This window comes from Heliangelus exortis, chromosome 7, assembly GCF_036169615.1.
Source record: "Heliangelus exortis chromosome 7, bHelExo1.hap1, whole genome shotgun sequence".
NCBI classification, from domain to species: Eukaryota; Metazoa; Chordata; class Aves; order Apodiformes; family Trochilidae; genus Heliangelus; species Heliangelus exortis.
Window position 1 is genome coordinate 13,182,572 of NC_092428.1, and position 23,269 is coordinate 13,205,840.

General features: G+C 39.1%; 1 protein-coding gene across 3 annotated transcripts in view; it reads right to left on the reverse strand.

The window, feature by feature from the left end:
• The window catches only part of PCDH15 (protocadherin related 15), a 344,988-nt gene that overhangs the window by 168,775 nt on the left and 152,944 nt on the right, over positions 1–23,269 (reverse strand). For all 3 annotated transcript variants that reach the window (XM_071748909.1, XM_071748908.1, XM_071748907.1), the window contains 3 exons: positions 22,621–22,729; positions 15,616–15,728; positions 2,357–2,563 (listed from right to left, as the gene is read on the reverse strand). In XM_071748909.1, the coding sequence (XP_071605010.1) occupies positions 2,357–2,563; positions 15,616–15,728; positions 22,621–22,729 (429 nt within the window). The remainder of the gene's footprint in view (positions 1–2,356; positions 2,564–15,615; positions 15,729–22,620; positions 22,730–23,269) is intronic.

The window sequence follows — 23,269 nt, forward strand, 5'->3', positions numbered from 1 at the left end:
ATGAACTTCCTGAAGTAGTTTATATTAAAGGAAAAATTACTCTTTCATGCATCATAATATTTTGAAATTAAATATTTGTAGTGCTTTGTGTTATACTTAGTATCTGGTAGTTACATGATTCATTCAAAGTGTCAGCCCAAATTCAGTATTTAACAGTTGAAAGTAATCTTAATTTTCAGTCTCATTTATCTAGTATGTACTTAGAGCAAAGAACCTTGTATTATCAAATATGCCTTTGACATCTAGTGGGTAGAGCTGTGCAACTTCTAGGGAAAGGTTTATTAGAACACCATTAACTGCAACCTGAAAAACCTCTGGAGGTTAACAAACTCAAGAGACTTTCTGTCATTCCTTCAGAGTATCAGTATAACCTATTAGGAAATAAGACAGTGTCCCAAAAGAACACCAGCATGGAAAACTGCCACAAAAATGTGTCTAAACTAGGACACTGAACAATATTTAAATGTGTGACAGCTTCTACCTCTCTGGGTTCTGTATGCACAGCACAATTTTCCTAGGCCACTGGAGCTACAAAACCATAAGGGCAGACATCTCCATCCCTGCGACATTGGTGGACTTGCAGATAAACACCAGCAGCACATTGTGGATTAACAGGGAGATTTTTGTACTGCTTTCAGTTGTCTCTTGTCCAAACTGTCAGGGAAGCAACCCAGGCAGGAATGGTTCACAGCCAGCTCTCCAGCTTGCCAAAACCCTCAGAGTTTTGATCAGTTTCATATCATCCCTATCTAATGCACAAGTCTGTCTGTCTCAGAGTTGCTTGGTTTTTCACTCTGCCACTCCTCAGATGACCAGCAGCTTCTCTATCTCTGTAAAGTTAATATGCAGTTACACATATTATAAGGTGGGCATAAATCACGCCCTAAAATTCCAGCACTAATATTTTCATGAAGGTTCAGATAAAACAATAGACAGCAATTTGCTAAAAACATCTAAAAAGATCCCATATTTTTTTTGTTTAATATACATAAGGATCACAGAACTAAAAGCAGCTGTCTGAGAAAACTGTTCAAATTAGCAGCTTGAAAAGGGCTGTGACCTGTGGACACTAACTCATGCTATCTATTGTGTTTGGGCATACATTACATTAATACATTTTATACAACACAACCAGTATTGTAAGCACATGCACATACCCAGTGCCTGCACACCTTTCATATTCCTGTATTAAGAAAACCCCCACTCATTTGATCAAACAAGAGAACTCTTGTTTTTAACAAACACCATGCTGAGCATGAGTCCTTGCCAAGCAATACACCTCACCAGCAATGCCTACTGATGACTGCCACATAGACTTATTCCAGAGATTTTATCCAGCCCCTCAGAAAGCCACATTCAAGAGTTACTGCCACTTGCCTTCCAACCAGTTTTCATGAATGCTTTTATGACTGAGATATTTTAATTAATAGGACAGAGATATTCTATATGAGTTTGGGCTAAAGCCACTATTTTAAAAAACAGCCTCTTAAGAAAATAGATCAATATGATGCAGACAGTAATGGAGAAAGCATATTTTCAGTGACTGCAGCCTTCGTGGTACTCAAAAATAATAAATCTGCCCATGTCAAAAGTGGCAAGAGATCAATGAGGGTAAAGAACAGATTGTTTACAGACTGTCAGGTTGAAAACTTTATTAAAAATATAAACATTACTAGAAAGTCAATGCCTACAACTTAGCTTTCCTCACATATCAGGGTTTAACAAGAGAACAGAGGAACAGAAACAAAAAACCCCAAAGGGGACAACTGAAGAGACAACAGTAATTAGAGGAAAAAGAAACATTATAAGAAACCCCACATAACAGTAATAGCCTTGGTGAGATCAGAGGAAATGTCAGCCCTAGAGGCATAGCATTGTTACTGCTTGGTTACTATTCTTTTGAAAATGCTCATTTGTACTATGAGTAATGTTACTATCAAAATCCAAGCTGTGCACACAATAGGTTGAACTTTTAGCTTCCTGCTCTCCTATTTCTTCTCTTCGTGGCTTGTTCAAACCACTCCTTTCTTCCACTTGGAGCTTCTTTCTCCCATTTCCCACACCATAGCAGATTCATCTTTCTCACAACGTATGAAAAAAAATCATTTTTTTAACCCCCTCTTTGCCCTAAGCATTCATTGTCTTGAGCCAGGCACAATCTTGAGGACAGTTGGGCAAAATTCAGGTTAGTTTTCCAGTTTGGACACACTTTCAACTGTAACAATGACATCACAGTTTTTCTAATAATTGATCAAACCCAGTTTTGTCTCAATTAAAAAATATGAAAAAAGAAAGAACCCTGAAAATAATAAAAATGTAAACACCAGTATAACATTAAAAAGAACAAGAAACTTACCTCCTCCACATCATTGTCCAAAACAATGATTTGTAGGGGAGAAGTCAGATTATAGTTATCAGAGATGGTTGTTCCCACTGGGGAGGATTCGAGGATGAAGCCTGCATATGTATCTCGTGTGAAGTAAGGCTTCTGATTGTTCTCATCCAGGATTTCAATATGCAGATTGGCAAAGGCAGGAAGAGGGTGGCCGTTGTCTTGCTCAGCCTAAAAAAAACACTGAAGTTGTCAAAGGCTCTCAGTCTAGTAAAACTAGTGTCAGTTACTAACTGGTGTTGGATTATACTTAACAACTGCAATCCAATTATAAAAACAAGTAATAATGTATAGATCACCCTATTATGAAATTTAGTGTCAGGAAAAAAATATTTTTGAACAAAAGTTACCTAGGATATGAGAGCAAAAAGAGCTTCAGTCACAATAACCTTTTAAGAAGCCACAATGAATCTCAAAGCTATTCAGCACACATGCAAACATAGCTCCTTCAAAAACATCACTGTTGAGACTTTTAGAAAAAATCTTCAAAGGGTCAAAGGAAACTAGAAACTGCTCATTTTATAACAGAACCTACATCCCCACAAGCAAGAGAGTTAAAACTCAAAGATGACGACAAAGATGTAGACATATGGTACTTGCTAGAGATTACTGGGAGAGAACTAGCCTTGGATATGACTATTTCTTCCTGTCCCTCAAATCCATCTTTCTGGTGTTTGATGAGTGCAATTCTAACTTTGGTTTTGCCTATTTTTGAATGTCAAGCAAAATTTTTTACTTCAGTTAATAACCCACACTTTTCAGTGGCAACATCTCACCTACGACAATTTACTTTCACCTTATTTATTCTTGTTTTCAAACTTCCTAAATAGAAAAGCACTAACTGCCCACATTAAAATATTATGTTGCTTTTTTTTTCTTTCCTGCTTTTTTTTTTTTTTAATTGCTACAACTAATTAAAGTAAATAAGGGAAGTGAAAGACAGGTAATTGTTCTTCAGCCTATAAAGAGCAAGTCACTTTTAATTATAGTCCTGCACATGTCCTTGTAGCAAGGAAATAGGAGGTTTCTGTAAGAGAGTCTCCTGTTCCTATGGCTGAAGTGCCAAAATCTGTGAGCTTGCAGACCCTGGGCCTTTGAGAGAAATGCACTAATAGCTTTCTGCAGATGTGGGAAATGTATTGTGCACTAAGCTTCTCAGGGGTAAAAATATTTCAGAAGAGAGGGGACAATACCTAAATTACTGTTTTTAACAGTAGTTGTTGTTTGCAGAGATTTTCTTTTCATTCTGGTAACTCCACCATTTCAAAGCAGATAATTTCTCATTTTTCAAATCCAACGTTTAAGAAGTCTTCTTCTAGAAACATTCCCTTTTGATTTCATCAACTAGTTATGTTTGGCATTTTTTTAGTTTCTTTTTTGATGTTTGCTTGTTTGTATTTTTTGTCTGCAAAATACCAATTCTGTACAAAGCTTTGCTTTGTTTACCAAACAGCAAATAATATCTCGTTGTTGCTAAAAATCTTCAATTTCAAGTAAAAAGAAGTATAAACATAAAAATCATTATTTTCTTCAAAGTAGGTGATTATACCTTTAGTAATTCACAAGGAACACATTCAAAACCCACAGTTCTTAGGAAAAATATATTTTCCTCTCTAAAGTACATCAGGCTTATTCCTGACCAAGAGGCGGGCAACAGCAATAATGGCACTGATTTCAAGCATCCACCAACCTACTTGTTTGTATGTGGCTATTTTCTGACTCTTGAGGATAAGGACAGATCTGGCAAGTGTTTTTATGTAACAGGCACTAGTATCTGGAATTAGTAAGGAGATTATGTTTTGCTAGTGAGACAAAATACTCTTCTGGGTGACCCCAACCAATTTTAGAGCCATTTCCATGAGCTGAGAAAGTCTGCATTCATGCTGGTCATTGTAAGAGGCTCACAGATAGAGGTTTCATTAGCATTTTGTTAGGTATCTTCTAATTGAATTGAATTTCATTCAAGAGAGCAGCACTCAACCATTCCTGGTCCTGTTGAAATTAGCAGCAAGGTATTTAAAAGCAATGCAGTAGTAATAGGCAACAGCATTGGAGACTGGATAAGTGACTCCCAAATGCTGAACATAATTTGTAGAAGTGAGTTTTTTTCTGGAGTTGATGCTCCACTGGATGAAGATTAGCTACATATGTAAAATCTCACATCACCAAAATTACTTGGAAGGACTATGGTTACTGACACAGTATGATAAAACTTAAAAGATTTCCTGACAGAGAAAGTTTTTGCCTGTTAATACACTAAAAGCATGAAAAAAAGAGTACCTGAAAAAAAGTCTTCTTTATGAGATGCAAATACATACAGATTTGATTCTATTTTATATGCAGATCTATGGCTGAGCATCACTAAATACTCTGTTCCCTTCAAAGGATCAGAGGCCTCTAAACAATTGAAATTAGCAACTGCTGCAAGTTTCTTTATAACAGACCTGGAAGCTACAAACTTACCAATGATATGAAGAGAGGTTAGGAAAAGAAAATGCAAAAACAGAAGGTCCCAATATTCTTGGTTTGAACAGCTGCAGTAATGCCTTGCTTTAAAGCCTTAAATGATCTCAGACCCCATCCTCAGTTATAATACTCATCTATACAGGGTGTTTACTACCTTGTCACCACAGTATCATAGTATCTTTCCGAAGGATAAGACAGTGTTTTAAACTACAAGCAGTCAAACACAAAGAAGGATGTGTGGTCTGAGGACTGGATTTGAAATTTTAGGCCCTGGAGACAAAAATTACAATGAAAAGGATTCCTTTCTCTGTGGGTACTTTAACTCAAAAGTAACTGGGTTTTGCAGGCGCTTTCCTTTTCGTTGAGCAGGTGGGGTACACTAGTCAAAATAATTCCCTTTGGCCTGTCCATTTGAGAAGAGGGCAAAATTAGGCAGCTAAGCTTTCAGAAAGTCACAATTGCTTCTTAACTGCTTGTTGGCAGCAACAAGCTTTTCTTGCAGCATCAGAACAAAAAAAATTCACTCTTTCACTGTGAAATACACATCCAGCTCCCCTTTTTGCCACTGTTCTTTCCAAACACACCTATATTTATGTGAAAAGCAACTTTAGGAAACCACCAATTAAAGTCATCACAGAATCATTCTGGTTTGAAAAGGCCTTTAAGATTGAGTCCAACCATTAACCCAGCTCTACCAAGTCCAGCACTAAACTATTGCCTTCCCAGAAATGCCACTGCATCCTGGATATTCAAGTATGTTTGTGTGGAGCAAATAAATTTTTGAAAATGCTATTTGAAGAACATTTACAGTGTTATCTAAAAATTCACCTCTCCTGATGGCATTTCGGGAAAGGAAACAACCATATTCTTTTGCTACGGGAAGTAAATGGAGGGGGGGGGGAAGTGTTTAAAACTGATGCATCCATTTAAGCATGCTATAAAAAGAATTACGGTTAACTGTACTGCCAAAATATATAAACCTAAAAAAAAACCAGAAAGCCTCTAGTAGGCTACTAGGACAGAGGCCAAAGAGGGAGACACTGCTCAGCTGAAATCCTTTGTGCATCCTATAAGTCATCCTGTACTTTTTTTGGCCCAGTTACCTTTTTGCATGCGGCCCAGCAAGAACAATAAATGTTACAAGTTGTGTTGCTGTAACTGCTCTCAGGCTCACACTCATCTCCTTTCCAAAGACCACCAAATGCTCTGTAACTTCCCCTGCCATGTAGGGCACCATACATTTTCAAGAGATATCACAGTAACAGAATTGTCATGGTTGGAAAAGACCTCTAAGATCTAGTGGGCACCACCATGCCCACTAGAGCATGTCCTGAGGTGCCTGATCTGTGTGGTTTTTTAAATACCTCCAGAGGTGGTGACTCCACCACCTCCCTGAGCAGTCCATTCCAGCACCTGACCACTCTCTTACTAAAGAAATTCTTCCTCATATGTAGTCTAAACTTCCCCTGGTGCAACTTCAGGCCATTTCCTCTAGTCCTATCAATATTTACAACCGCCTTCCAGGTACTTAAGGAAAGCATTAAGGCCTCCTCTCAGCTTCCTTTTCTCCAAAATTTACATTCCCAAAGCCCTCCGCCTCTCCTCATAGGACTTGTTGTCCAGACCCTTCACCATCTTGGTTGCCTTTCTTTGAACTCACTCCAGCAGCTCAGTGTCTGTCTTATAGTCAGGGGCCCAGAACGGAACACAGTACCTGAGGTGTGGCCTCACCAGTGCTGAGTAGAGGGGCACAATCTCTTCCCTTCTCCTCTTGGCCACACTGTTCTTGATAGAAGCTCTTGGGCTTCTAGGCCACCTGGGCACACTGCTGACTCATATTTAGCCAGGTATTGACCAAAAATCCCAGGTCCTTTTCTGCCTGGCAGCTTCCCAGCCTCTCTTCCCCAAACCTATAGCATTCCCTGGGGTTGTTGTGACCAAACTGCAGAACTCAGCACTTGTCCTTGTTAAACCTCAGACAATTGGCCTGGGCCCATCAATTCAACCTATCCAGATCCCTCTGCACAACCTTCATACCCTAAGGCAGATCAACACTCTCACCCATCTTGGTGTCTTCAAACTCATTGAGGAAACACTCAGTCCCCTCATCCACATCATTGATTAAGATACTGAACAAGACTGGCCTCAAATCCAAGGCCTGGGAACACCACTGGTGATTGGCTGCAAATGGATTGAACTCTGTTGACTACAACTCTCCAGGCCCAGCGATACAGCTGGTTTTTTATCCAGCGAAGAGCACACCTGCCTATGCCAGGACCCACTGAGATTGGGTTGCTCAAATAGGACCTGCCTTTCATAAACCCATCCGATCTTGGCTTGACCCTCTGGTTGTCCTGCACCTGCCAGGTGAGCTCATTCAAGATGAACCTCTTTGTAATTTTTCTGGGAACCAAGGTCAGGCTTACAGGCCCATAGTTTCCCAGAACCTCCTTCTTGGCCCTCCTTGTAGACTGGCAAGCCTCCAGGCATCTGGGACCTTCCCAGTTAACTAAGACTGTTGATAAATGATGGATAAGAGGCTTGGCAAGATCCTCTGCCAGCTTCCTCAATATTCTTGGGGAGTATAGTACAAGAAGTACAGAAAAGCCTCTGGCAAACATGTTTGATAGGTCACTGAAGGAGATTTAGTACTGGATAACTGCAAGCAGGTCACTTCATATATTCTGTTTAATACAGTAACAAGGAAGGAGTCCAGGAACTTCAGATACTCAAGTTTAAACTTGACTTCAAGCTGAGAAGATGACAGAGACATTATACAGTATATTTAACCCAATAATTATAAAAAGGAACAGTCAGCAAAGACACAGAACAGGAAGGTCAGGTGTGACAAAGTTGCTTCTTTTAAGTGCATAACTGAATTGAGAGATAAAGGTGAAACTAGGAACATAGTTTATCTAGATTTAGGGTATGCTTTAGGGTTGTATATCACACACTGGATTAATTTCAAGGTGAGAAGGTACAGGATATGAAAGAATTACTGATATGGAATAAAAATTGGCTTACGAACAAGAAACAGATTATCTTTAGAACATAGCAGGAATTTGACTTTACCATCAGTGAACCTTGTCACGTGGCAGTGAAAAGAAATTGGCATATAATGTGTCTAGACGCTTGGCTAACAAAAAAAATCCCAAACCACATATTTTTTTCTTCTTGTAGTGACAGAGACTTCACTATCAATAAGGTTTATGATTCTGTAGTGCAGTGGAATACTTTTGAATATTTATTTGAGCTGTACAGTATTTTGAGCTGCACACCTTCCCAAATAATGAAACTCTTCTTAAGTGAAAAAAAAATGACAACTATGAAGTCATTAAGTGACAAATGTTTAAGTTTTAAATACAAAAAATGTCTCTTTAGTGCATAAAGGAAATACAGCTATTTCTGTAAACAAAACACACAACAGAATGTATGCACTTTAGTATTTTTGTTGCTCTGTAGGTGGTACCACACAATTTAGAATCAATCTTAATTCACAATCACTGGTTTTCCTGATATGTATCTGTGACAATGCTCTAAAGGCAAGGAAAAGATTTACCATGCTGAGATGCTGCCAGTGTGGGAAAACATGCTTTTTTGAATATTCCTGTCATAACTCTGGAGAAAGAATGATATGAAGAAATGTTTTATTGATATCTAGGAAGAGGTTTTGTTTTCCCATGTTCTTTTTTTTTTCTCTCCTTATTCACCAAGATGAGACCTGTCTCTGCCCTCGGATTTTCAATTCTACATCAGCTCTCAGCACTGCATTATGCAGACAGAAAAAGGATTGCCTCAGAAAGAACAGAAACTTCCAGACTATTTGGACCAGTTATGCTTTTGTGACAGTGATAAACCAAGATAAGTAATTGAATACTGAGTTTACATAAGGGATAAACATTTGAAAAGTCAATTTAAAAAGCAATTATTGTGCTTAATACTGACAAGAGATGCACAGCAGTTCAACCAAAGATTTTGAACATTTCATCCTTGTCAAGAAGCGGACTGAGCAACTATTTAATGAAAATACATTTCTTCCATTCTTTTTCTAATCTGTCACCACAAGTACAAAAACACTCTCATTTGTTCAGTTCATGTTACATTTTAAGGCAGAGCAATAACCCTGTTTTCCATCACAGCTCCCTACATCTCATCTGTTGTTCAGGAACATCAGAGGAGACTATCTTCAGTTGCATTTCAAAAGAGAAAGACAAAACCAAAGCAATCCCAGAACAAGGACAAAAGATTTTTGAAGAACTATATTTTAAATGAAGGTCTGTGTTTTATTTTCCACTTTGTACCGAGAGAAATTGGAGAGAAAATACCGATACTTAGGAAGATGAGATTTGTAACATATAGGTTACTTTCTAGAGTCCCAATCAATAGCAATCACAGTGAAGTCTTCTCAAAGTTCTCAACTGCTGCAGCCCAGATGCACTTTCTGCTGCTAAGTCTTTATCATCTTGATCAAACTAAATAAATGGAGCATTAGTCTTTTGCTAAGTGAGCTGGCCAATGTCATTGCAAGGCCCTTCTGTACTACATTTGAAAGGTTTGTGGCAATTAATAAGAGGTTCCTAAGGTCTGGAGGAAAACTAGTGTCACTTCTGTCTTCAAAGAGGGCAAGAAGGAAGATCCAGGGATGTAGAGACAAGTCAGCCTCACCTCAGCCCTAGGGAAGCAAATCTGGAAGTGGAGGAGCAGTATTCTGGAAACCATTTCCAAGTATATGAAGGACAAGGAGGAATTTTGGAGTCCTCAGTGTAGGTTTATCCAGGGTGACCACCCTGACAGCCTCTACGGTGAGATAAATGGCTTGGTGAAAGTGGGGAGAGCAGTGGATATTATTTATCTTGGCAAACCAAGCAGGGGGATTGGACTGCAGACTCTCCAGAGATGCCTGCCAATTTTGGCAATTTTATGATACTCTAATAGCAATAATATTAAGCTTTTTAATTTAAGTATTTCAACCTACTGCTGTGTTTGATAACCTACATTTTTTTAAAAAGTGATAATTTAGCCTTGCCCTCTGCACCTGCCAGTGGCTGGCAAAATATCTTGAGCCTGCCTGTACTCCCAGTCTGAACAGAATTTGGTCTTTGTTCAATGAACAAGACCATACAAAATATGGCATACTTATGCTCTTCTTTCAGCTTTAAACTGTCCACAGTTCAGTCCTAAGGCTGTTGATGAAACTAACTCTTCTTTTCATGCAATGCAGTGAGTTGCCCACAAAGCAACAACAGGAGAGATCAATGAAGTTCCCAACAGGAACAGAGAAATTAATTAACCTCCAGGACATGGAGTAGGAGAGCACCACTTTCTGTTATTTCTGCTAAGAGCCATATTAGGGAAAACCATGCACTTAATTATACTGGAACAGTTAATACATATCCTGGAAGAATCTTTCTAATGCAAAGCACCTCCACCAGAAAGGGAAAGTGGTCTTTCCAGCTCTTAGGCTTTTTTAGGATGGACAGAACAAGCACACAAATTCATGCCATGCCCGTATAACGTTATTTGTGTGATCAAATACAGGCACCAGTGGATGGTATTTGATATCTGTAGCCAAACTTCACACACAGTCTTCCTTCCTTCACGTGGAATTTGGTCTGGCTGATACTCAGGCTCAGTCTCTACACGTATACTCCAAGTGAGTCCTTATCCAAACCTCCTGTTTCTGGCCACAGCCTATAAAATGCCAAAGCCAATTCATCAGGGGTAGCCTTCTACATATAGGAAATCACATCCTGTTCAAAGATTCAAGCCTGGAGAGTAACTAGAGTAGATATTGCTATTGGAAAGTTAAACATTGTTTCTTGCAGAATAGGGCCCCAAACTAACTTTCTCATAATACTGAAATTTCAAAGTCTGTTCAACTCTAGCAACACAGTGCTGACCTTCTGTTACCACCAAAACAACATGGAAATGCAATCCCACAATAGAATTGTTTCTGTGGTATTATCTGTCACGAGGTTAACACCAGGCTGACTGAATCACTCTCTGGAGAGAACAGGTTGTTGAAGTAGGTAAATAAGATACAGAAAATATTCTGTAAGGATATACTTCAAGATATTCTGCATAGCTGAGGCACTGTGTTTAGGTACACTTGTGTTACCAGCACTGCTAGGAAGGAACCAAATGAACGAAGCAGCCCTGAAATAAGGCAGTGTTTTTGTAACAGTCTATTCCCTAAGAGCCATAAAACTCTCAGATCCAAGGAAAAACTCTTAATAAGTCAGGCTACAAATGCTATTTGAAGCTGGGAGACTTATTCTCCCCCCCCAACTTTCTTGAAAGAGAAATAGAATTCCTAGCCTGATTTTGAATCTGACATGCAGGCATTTTCTTTACAGAGGAGAAAATTTGAGGTTTTGATTGATCTAAGTAAATAACATAGCCTTGTGAGTGAAGTGAATAAAGTGAATAGTTTATTAACCACAAAATGCTTCTGGTCATTTTTTTCTCTTGCAGATCCTACAGGTTTTAGCACAATTCTTAATGAATGTAATTCTTGATTCTTCCTTACTTAGTGGATACTAACCCAGTACAACATTGATGGGTTGGAGAACCACAGCTGACTTCTCACACATCAACTGGTTAACAGCTGCTGCTAAGAAAACACTTTCTCCACTTCCTTTACTTTATATTACTATTCATAGTTTTATTAGGACCAGCGTAGGTTTTGAAAGCATTGACATAAGAGTAATCATAGTAAAGAACACTGCTATTTGCTTATTTAGAGGAGGGTCACTTTTTGATTTATAAGACCCTGAAATAATCTGGGAAGTCATGATGTCTTTAAGTATTTTATAAAGCACAACCTCTTTATTATTTGATAGTGCAATTTCTTCCCCAAATCTCCTTATACACATTCTTTGGGCTAGACTGACAGCCCTTGTGGTAGTGTAGCTCCTTAGCCTACTCAAAAAGCCACACATGTCCCCGTGAAATAAATTAACACTCAGCATGAGTAGGTTTATCAAAATTAGGTCTCCTACAGGTGTGGTAAATTCCTCTGTAGTGTAGCATTTCCACTCATTAGTACTTCATTGGCTGTGTAAGCACTTGCAACCTTCAGTAATCCATCCACTTCACAAATTTATTTTAGCAGAACTGTAAGGTTAGATTTTATCTGTTTGATAAATAACCAATGTTCCATTAGAAAAGGATCAAAGTGCACCAATTGGACTAATTTTCCTATTGCTTTCATGACAGACATCCTTCAAAACTATATAAAGCCTCACTGACACTTTTTAGAGCTAATAACAAGAACATAGTCTCATGTCTACAGTGCAGTAGTTATGTTTTTCCAGAAAGGTGATCAAAGCTGCTGCTGACATTTTCTTGAAGCAGCTCTATACTCCTCTACAAGCAAAGTGTTATCAGAGGTGAAGTTAATCTATGCAGGACTGCACAAATTACATGCTTTCCTGTTACAAGTCATTGTCCTTCAGGAGAGGGAGAGTTCCTACAGTGAAAATGATAAGGAAATGCAGTCTTAATAGGTTTATTACCTTACTGAGAATCTCAGGAGAGGTTTCAGCAAAGCTGCAGATCAAAGATGTAATTATTTATAAGCCTTTGAGGCTGCTGGAAGTGTGCTCCTTCTGTATCTTTGGTTTGATTTCTCTAGCAACTACTTTCTGTGAAGTAGAAAGGCCAGCTCCAGAGAATATTGTTCTTTTTCCACATTGTCTGTTCTCCTAAGAAACATGCAAGCCCCTGCCTTTATGGACCTAAATCATCAAATAACATGCATATGTATTTATAAATAAAACTTACCCCAAAAGTAGTAATTTATTTCGAAAAAGGAATTGGTGTTATGGAGTGTGTTCTTGTGTCTCAGAAACAATTTCTTTTAGAAAGAACAACAGTAAAGGCAATGAACACTTAGCTATTTATAATGCTTACATTTTGGGTCTCATATCGACTACGTTTTTAGCTACAGTATTATTAATACTGGAAAGCCCTCTCAGTTCAAAGACTCCAATCCGTGTGTTTATTATGACAACTTTGCAGTTTCCACACAGAAATTTCAATGGAACACATTATAACACGTGTTGTTTTGTAAAAGCCCCTGTTGCTTTGCAAGGAATAGAAGTGACAGAAGATTACCTAAGAGGGCTCACAAGTTTGCCTCTTTGTCATCAAATATCTTCTGGGGAAGGGCTGAAAACTAGCATCACTTATTAAGAAGTTTAGCCTTTACCATTGTCTACCTATTTGAGAATTCAGCATTTATCAGCAATGCAGTAGAAACCACAGATGAGTGCACCAATTCCCTGCCTAGGTTACTTCAAGCTTTCTATTATTCATGTATTGACTTACCCACTTTTTCCATTTCATTGTTTTTCATAAGATTTTGGAAAAAACAATTGTTTACCTGATATCAGAGGGAATATTTTAAAGATTAAGGAAATCCTGCAAAAATAACATTTTTCATTTAAAGGGAAATATGACACATGGCACCTCTCTGGGTAAATTAGAATCAGCACTATTCTCAACACTGCAAGGAATGAAGACTTGAGAATGTGCAAAACAACAATCTGAAGATTTCATTTGGTACAAGCCTGAGACACTATAGAAATTCAAAAGATCCCTGAACAACACAGCATTAAAACTTCTTTTCTTCTAGCAGGCGTCATATTATAATTTTTACAGAACAATAATTTCCCTTATTATCCCCTTGACTGCACATATAACACAGCAATATGAACCTAATAATGCCTATAAACATTTCCATTAACAACAGAGTTGACTATTTAGGCACACAGAATGTGGTACCATAACTGTGTAAGTGATTTCCTTAATTGGTGTTTTGTGCTACTGTATATGCCTTCAACAATAATGAAATCAAACACAGCCCTACAGGGCTTTAACCTATTACTTAGCATATTTATTTAGATATTAGCCCACCTATGTTTCTTCTTTTGTCCCAATGACAGCAGAACTCCACAACAGGAAGTAAGAGCAAAACCAGATTGGTGTAAAAGAATTCAACTGCAAATTATTTCACTCTAAGAATATACAAGCTTTGTACTTTGATGCACACATAATTAAATGCCCCAGTCAGCTTTTGCATGGACAGGCACAGGCACAGGACCCAGGCTGCCCTGTCACATCATATTTGTGTATGTATTTTGAGGGCAGAAGTGTGGATCCCTGCTCCCTGTTCTCCCAAATGCTTGAAAGATTGAGTTTTACTTCTGCTCAAAAGGGAAAAAAACCAACAATATCCTACTCAGATTTTCTCTGAGGAAGCATTTTGGTCTGAGTGCACAACAGGCCAAAAGTGCAGAGGCAGGGAGGTAGCAAAACTACAGCTGAAGATTTCAGAGAGGTTCCCAGGCTGGCGCAGGAGATGGGACTCCTTGCTCCAAAGGGACTGCTTGCTAACAGTGCCATCATTGAAACCCCCCCAACAAAACTAGAGAGCCAAATAAATAATTTTAATCATACAAGTGCAACCCTTGTATTTAGAATTAGATTAAATAATACTAACAAACATCAAGAGCTTTATGACATCCCTGTGTAAAAACATGCTTCAATTTATAAAGCCCACTCTTTTTTCTTGATGAAATACACTGATAAAGACACAGGTAATCTACTGCTTTAAGACAGAGTACTGAGATAACTTTCTCTTTTATTTGCTCTCCTGCTTACCAAAAATCCCAGAAAAACCTACAGAATTTTCTTTGTTATTAGACAACAGCTTTAAGGACAATTCTAATCTGTCTTCAAAAGAACTAAACATAATTCTGCTCTATTTTCATTAGACACTGTACTGAACTGACTTCCGTTCATGCAGCTTTCACCTCCAAAGTTTGTGGCTTTGCACAAGTTTGCTCAAAGTAAAATTAATAGCTTTTAAAAAAAAGTTTTAAAAGTTTTTTTTAAAAAAAGAAGTTTAGCAATTAAATACTGATATTGTTGCCTGCTATTCTTTTCCTCTTAGTCCTCAAATTGGCAAAGAAAGCAAGTGATGAAAATATTTTATACTTGCAAAACTAGGACACAGTAACTAGATGACGATACTTTTTGAGATCTGCTGCCAAGACACACTCTTCACAACTGATATATGCTTTGATCACTAGGCTCAGTTAAGAAAAACTACAGACTGTTATCAAGTCAGACTGTAAAATTAAGGACAAAGCAGTATGTACAATGGATGTACTCATCAATGGTAGGATTTGTTTTCGCAAACACAGTAGGAAATCAGCACTTTGTAAAACACTTTCTTTCTATTTAGTACCAGAGATCTGGAGTGAGCCTCCTTTTTTTTTTTTTTTTTTTTAAATCATCCCTCAGCATAACAAACCCATCACACTTCACCAGACCAAAATTGCTACAAGATGTGGAGATGATGTTTTGTTCTTCTTGATCCCAATATTCAGTATTTAGAAAATTATTTGTGTCTTTATAATTCACTAGCACAGGCAAATGGGAGAAAATGTGAAACAGCAAATAAATGCCTTCTCAGGACAACTGAGTTTGTAAAAACAAATGTCCAGGCAGTACCTAATTTGTTCATAAAACATCAATATAACATGAAATATTAGAGCTCTACCATGATTCAGTCCCTTTTCAAAAACACTTCACATTCTTCTTACTCATAGTTGTGCTAAATGGTTCCTGACAGGCTAGAAAAGAAAAAAGCAGGAAAAAGCAAGTCCACTCCACATTTTCTTCAGAACTTTTTGTTACTAAGTATATGTTTCAAAAGCATATGGAAATATGAATTCAGCCAAAATTACCTTAATAACCAAGTCAAACTTCTGGTGTACATCCCGATTGATTGGCTTCAGGAGGGTGAGTTCAGCTGTTGTGAGATTCATATGGAAATATTGTGGATAGTCCTCAGGAGTACCTTTAAAAAAGACATTGAGGTTAGAATAAATGCTGCTTCTGAAAGATTTAGTTAAACATGCATTTACTTACTAGTCATCAAAGGAGCAAAACCTAATCCTGCTACCATAAGGATAAAATAGTACATCATGGGACATGGAGCTTAAGGATACTACTAACATGATGCTTTTAATATTATCATTATTTCCTTATTCTCCATAACCATGAAGATCTGTTTCCACTGGGAATCCCTTAGTATCTGACAACAATTGGAGCCCAAAAACACCTGTAGCTGCTGGAAATTCTGCTTCTTGGCTTACAGGAGACATGTCTAAATCTAATTAGATAAGAGGACATCCAGAAAAATGAGCTCTTGCTGCAAATCATCTTCTACTTGTGTCCACCACATTCCTGAAACCCATCTTTCTAAATACATACAACTCAGATTTTCTTTTTATAGTTATTTTAGAAATTCTTCTAAGAAAAGAAGTCTCTCCTCAGGGAGGAAGCATCAGATGAAACCTCATTTGTGTCCAACAAATTGCCCTTATTGCCAGCAGTAAAGTGTGTTTTCACGGCTCTGAGTTTCCAGGAGACTCTGCAACCCAGTTCAAATAGACGCAGTCAGAGTCTGAGCAGCTTTGCAAACCCATGGAGATCTGGCAGAGATCCAAGCAAAAGACAGAGACAGACATAGCCCTGCTGTACCTAGGCTGTCCAGTGGAGGAAGCTGGGAACTAAAATCTTCACCATGCTATTACAGGCAAGCCAAAAGGCTTGACCTGCATAACCTGATACAGGAGGAGGTAAGAATTAAGCTACAGTGATTTCACAGAATCACAGAATCATCTGGACTGGAAAGAACCTCTGAGATCATCAAGTCCAACCCTTGATCCACTACCCCTGTGGTTACCAGACCATGGCACTGAGTGCCACATTCAGTTTCTTCTTAAAAACCTCCAGGGATAGAGAATCCACCACCTCCTTGGGCAGCCCATTCCAATGCCTGATCACCTTCTCTGTAAAGAATTTCTTCCTAATACCTAACCTAAACCTCCCCTGGCAGAGCTTAAGTCCATGCCCTCTTCTCTTACTGATGGCTGCCTGGGAGAAGAGACCGACCCCCCCCTGGCTCCAACCTCCTTTCAGGGAGTTGTAGAGAGTGATAAGGTCTCCCCTGAGACTCCTTCAGACCAAACACCCCCGGCTCCCTCAGCCCTTCCTCACAGGACTTGTGCTGGATCCCTTCACAGCCTCCTTGCTCTTCTCTGGACCTGCTCCAGGACCTCAATCTCCTTCCTGAGCTGAGGGGCCCAGAACTGGACACAGGACTCAAGCTGTGGCCTCACCAGCGCTGAGTACAGGGGAAGAATCCCTTCCCTGGACCTGTTGGCCACGCTGTTCCTGATCCTGCATACCTTCCTAACCCCATGCTGGCTGGGTCTGATCCCTTGTTCATCCTGTAGGTGCTGTGTGATTACCCCCAGGATGATCTGTTCCATAACCCTGCCAGGCACTGAGGTCAGGCTGACAGGCCTGGAGTATTCCCCCTTTCATCCCTTTTTGTGGATTGGTGTGACATTCACCAACTTCCAATCATCTGGGACCTCCCCAGTGAGCCAGGACTGTTGGTAAATGATGGAGAGCGGCTTGAAGAGCTCTTCCCCAGCTCCCTCAACAACCCTGGGGTGGCTCCCATCTGTCCCATAGACTTGTGAGGATCCAAGTGGCTCAGCAGGTCACTGATTGTTCCCTGCAGGATTACAGGGGGGCTATTCAGCTTCTTATTTCTCTCTACAAGCCCCAGAAACAGCTTTCCTCAGGAAAACCTGTCTTACTGTTGAAAACTGAGGTAAAGAAAGCGTGAAATACCCCAGTGTTTTCCTCATCTTTGGTAACTATGTTTCCCCCCATGTCCAACAAAGAATGGAGAAACAAACACAAAACCAAACCTCAGCTGAGAGAGCTGGGAGGTGGCTGTGCCCCTCCTGCTTGTCCTGCCTCACTAACTCCCCTGACACCTCCCTGTTAGCCACGGTCCTCGGGGCCATTTCAATCCCTGCACAGTTCCCCTGCACCGCCCCCCACCACCTCCCCGGTTCCTTCCCATGGTTCTGGGCAGTGTTTGGAGCATCCTGAGCTCAGGAACCCCCCTGTACAGCATCACCTCGCTGTGAGCCCTTGGGCTTACCTCAGGTTTTTGCTGTTACCACCTTTGCTGGTCACTGAACTGACCATTTCAAGCCACATGATTTTCAAATGAAGTACACAAAAAAAGCAGCAATGATGAAGCATTAATTGCCAGGACAGGACGAAGCAATAAGCACATAGGATGGCTTTTTTTTTTTTTTTTAGGACAAAGAGACGTACACTCCTTAATTTCATGGAAAAAAAACTCTATCTGCCTGTGTCTCATCCTTTTTTTGTTTATTTCACTGTCTCAATTTCCCTGAGACAGCCTGACTGTCAGACATGAGAGCACAGAGCTGAACAAAGTACGGCTCAGAAAGCTGAAGTGTTTAGAACCTGCATAAACTTCTGCATCTCACAGATTATCACTGTTACTAAAGTTTTCTATAGAGACCAAAACACAGATTACAAGTCTAAGGTCTCAAGTCATTTTAGGTCTTGGAGCAGTTTTGTGTAGCAGCTGAGAGGCACAAAGCAATCCTGCTTGATGGGTTAAAAGCTCCTCTGACCTCAAGAGTTACTCTATCTCAAAGCAACCATGAGAACAGGACAAGTAGGGCCATTCCAGTATTGTGTACCAGGGCGTAAGATTCAACACAAAAAAGACTACTTTTCTGATAAAGGATGCTATTATTTGTTCCCTTTTCAAGCAAAATTATTAGAAATTGCTTTTAGAAAGCCAGCAGCTGTTCCAGGAGACAGATTACTGTCGAAACTCATCTGCAGTACTTTAATTTGCAACTCATAATTAGACAACCATTTGCTATACTTTGAGTATATTATGCATATATATTGTGTGTATACATTTATATTGATTGCATAGGTACATATAGACACATATTCTGTGCATATTCTACAAATATATCTGTGTATACACATGCCACAAACCAAGAGAGTAATAACAGGGAGAACCTCTTTGGATTCTTTGTCCTATTACACCACTGAAACAAATAGCCCCAAGTCCTCCTCCTATTTCTAATTTAATTTCAAATCCTTAATTATGTAATCTAATTTTTAAGAGTACTAAGCATCCAGAAAGATCTCCAAGTTTTTGGCAGATAACAAGTTGCTGTAGTCTGACAGGGGCTGATGTTGAAGCTAAGAAAAATCAAGAAATAAAGGACTAAATGCAAACGTAAAAAACAAGGATAACAGATATACAGGAGAGGATGAAGACAACTATTTGAGGAGAGGCACAAAGGTACAGCAGGGAAGATGGAGCTATTATTGTGTAAGGATGCCAGGAAAGAATCCAGGAAACAAACAAACTGGTATAAGGGGAGAAGACAGCAAGGAGGTCAATCAGGAAAGTATTGGATTGCGTGAATTCCAACTGGGAAAGGACAGTACATGAAGGGTGGCATGTGATTTCTTTTCCACACTTTGGTGCACCATCTGCACCAAACATGACCACTGAGTGCTCAAGAGATATCTGGTTACACTCTTTTGGTCCAGGCAGCAGAAGCAGTGAGCTGACAGCCCAGGAGGGAACATGACCTCCTCTACCCTGATGATCTTACAGCACAGGGAAGTGTCCACAAGCTAAAAAGTGCTCTACAGTTTGCTTTCTTGGAGCCAGAGTAGGACTTCTTTTGGGGCATGTTGCCTGTCATGCCAATGTGTCAGGGTAATATTTAAATGAAGACCCAAAAACCACAACTACTTTTTGAGAGATTTCATTTTTGGGTGTTATAGCTCTTCTTTTAAACATCTAACAAATAGAACACTTAATTGTTAACAACTGGTAGCAGAAATCACAAAGACAGTTCCAGATCAAAACCAGAAGCTGATGGTTTAAAGATAGTGTTCACTTTTCCTAAGAAAAGCTCCAGAGAAAAGAGAGCCTTGAAGTTACTAGTAAAACAGGTGGGGCTGAGCAGTAAATACAAGAGTAGCACAGGGCAGTGATGCAGTTAGCACTAGGAAAAAAATAGGGTGACAATTAAGATAAGAGAAAGTGAGCTGGTTTCTATCCCCTTCTTATTGCCCCCACTCTACTTGCAAAGGGAAGGGGCTTGCATACACATGTGCATATACCAGACACTGTATGTGGGTCTGTTACAATCACCCAAATATATTAACATTCCTGAAAATCGAGGATTGGAGAAATCAGCTAATGGAAAAAAAGTAAAAGTATTGAGTACTTCAGAATAAATTAATTACAGAATGGCCCCAGTTCAGTCCCTTTCTCTCAAGTACTTCATTCTACTTTGGAAGGTCATTCTTTCATCATGTAGTTGAGCCAATACTTTAAATAGAAGACAAAAATCCCAGTAGTACTATGCTACAACTATCTCTCTTATCTTAAGATGATCCTCAACAATATTTTAGACCCAATCTTCTCTTTTGTTATCAGTGAGTCCGCAACTACTTGTGCAAGTACGTTCAGACATCTTGATATATCCTTTGAGAGGATTGCACTTGGAGGTGAGAATGAGAAAGTAATCAGAAAATAATGGTCTAGTAACACACTTAAGCTATTTTTTTATTTCTCAAGTGCCTTATCCTGACTATCCTCATGCCAATGTGTACCCGGACTTCCATGGGCATTTATCATTACTGCATTGAATGAGCCTACCTCATTTTCAGTGAACTACAGAGGAACTGATTGCTCTTGTAACTGAGAGGTTCACTTGTACCCTGATCATGGGACAGTTCACTAGATTTTTACCAGAACACTTGAAAGGTTAGTTATCCTGAAAGTATCAGGCAGAGATCTTAAAGGGCACTTGAGGATGAGGTTAGCAAGGCACATCGAGTAGAAGAGAGTTATTGCTGCAGTGATGCTGGGCTTAATTAAAAGAATTGTGTGGATCCTAAAGACACTGATAAAGACACACAGATTTCAGATATATTATCCACAGAACCCAAAATATATGCCAGGACTTAACCTGCACAAGTATGCTGTGGGAGAAAGAAGGAAGGATAAAAGAACCAAATTAGAACACAGTCAAATGAAATAAAAATCTAAATTGTTCTCACATTCAGAAAGTAGCTTATTCTCTCATTCTATGGGCATAGTTGAGACTTTTCAGTGTTTAAAAAAAAGACATATCCAAATATATACAGAAAAACTACATCTAGACTTAAAGCAAGGGGAAAATCCATACAACAAGAAATATCTTCAAGGCCTATTTCCTGTGAACCTATTCAATATTGGCTGAGGTAAAGGCTAAATATACATAGTACTGTATGCTGCCAAAGATGAAGATAGACTTCAAATCTAAAAAGAAATATCTCTGAAGACCACACCAGAAGAAAAAAAAAAACAACAGCAAACAGAAAAAAGGACATAATTTCCATTGAAAAATCCCCCAAAACACCCCAAATTGCTATAATACACTTCCCTGAATTATTTCTTCAAGGTTGAAACAGTTATTCCAACGTTAAATGTATCACAGATTAATAAAATACAATTATTAATAAGCTCAGTCCTTAAAACTTTCAAGTTTTGAGAAGAACTTCAAAAAAATAGACTAAATGTTGCACTAGGGCAACTGTCAACATCAGAATTTAAAAATGAGCCAAGTTGACTTATAAAGAAAGCAAGTCAATTTTCACACACAAAACCACCTTTTACTCAACCAGTATTTACAAATTTCCTCACAAAACAGTTTAGCTAAAAGAGCTGACAGCAATGCTGGAAACGCTCAAGACACTGGGTGGATTCAGGCTCCTGTACTTTGAACACAGAGCTGAAGACCATTCAGCAGCTGGAACAGCAGCAATTAATTTGAACCTTCTTGAACCTGCTAGGATGGCTCTTCAAAAAACTGACATTTCAAACCTACTACTTTTTCCCTTTCACAGCAGAACTCCAATATACATAAGCGTATCTTCTTTTTCTTTTTCTTTTTTTTTTTAATGACAAGCAAAACTACGCAACCTGCTCATTAAAATCATTACTTCTGCCTCTCCATGGGTGAGAAAGCCATGCAACTGCAGCTTTAACACAGCAAACATGAAGAAAATGTCATTGCACTGTGCACATAATTTTCCATTCCCACAATAGTCATAGGACACTGAAATTAATACAACATGAGTCTCTGTACTTTGGGAAGAGCAGGGCAGGTGGAGGACTACAGCTGCAAATGACTTTCCTAGGCCTTTTCATTACCAAATCATACAAGCTGAAAAATTGGGAACAAATGCCAGATACTGGGAAATAGCAGGGGAAACCCCATATATAGCAGAATTCAGGACATCCCCCTTGCAGTGGGTATCTCTGAACTCTTCCAAGAACCGCATTCCTCTCTGGCCAGAAAACAGCACAGTCAACTAATCCAATCGGGAGGGAAAGCATGCAAGCTCCCAGGCAGCAAAATCCAAGACGGATGCAGTAAGACTTCTGGTTGCTCTTTGCCAGGAGAGACTTTTGGAAGGAAACCCACTCTAGCTGCCTTTCTTTAGAATCTGTTTTTGTGAATGAAAAACGCATCACAGCAGAGCTGTGAGCACAGACAAGTCTCCATCCTTTTGCTTGCTGTGTTGTTTCATTGGCTAAACCAGACTGTTCTGAATCTCATCTGAATAAATAAGTATTGGGCCTGAAATAAGCTTCAAATTGCAATTAAATGTAAATAGGTAGAACAATGACTTCAAACATCCCACTAACCACAACAGAATTTTTTTTATTAGGCTTCCACTCTCCCAGTCAATCTTTCTCTGGCTGGTCATAATAAGGTGGCTGATTGTGAGTGATAGCAAGAGTAGCAGACACCAACCAACTAGGATGGAATAGAGGATGCCCGGTCGATCAGAAGGAGGCTGGATGTTTCGGTCCTGATCTATGGCTTGTATGGGTGGAGTGACACTGATGGGATTCACACGTGCCTGAAATGAAAAATCAGACAGATTTGAAACAGAAAAATTAGAAAGCCAGTAAGCTGATCTCTACATTTTACACAAAACCATCTCACCAAGAAGGGTATTTGCTAAAATTGCAGGAGGAAAAGTACTCATCCTTAAGATTAGTTTCAGCATGGATACTTTTTGAAATCAACATTCTTTAAAATATATCCTATACGGTAATTGTATCCTCAAAGAAAGGAAGTTCACAAGTGTTGAAACAATGTTTTACTATGCTACTATAAATAGTCCCTTAAATCAGACATTTCAGTCATCATTGTAACAGTGAAATACAGCAAACACTTTAAAAAAGGAAATAAAACCAAACTGAATTTCAGAATCATTAAAAGCTAGAGTGGCTGTGATACACAAATACATACTGCAAAAGAAACTCAAGCCAAGGTACAATCATTTCAAGGAGAGGTACATTTGAAAAGCTTGTATGGACATTTCAATAATTCACACCATTACTCAGATGTAGAGTGATATCTTATGCTGAAGATGGGAATAAAGAGACAGAAAAAG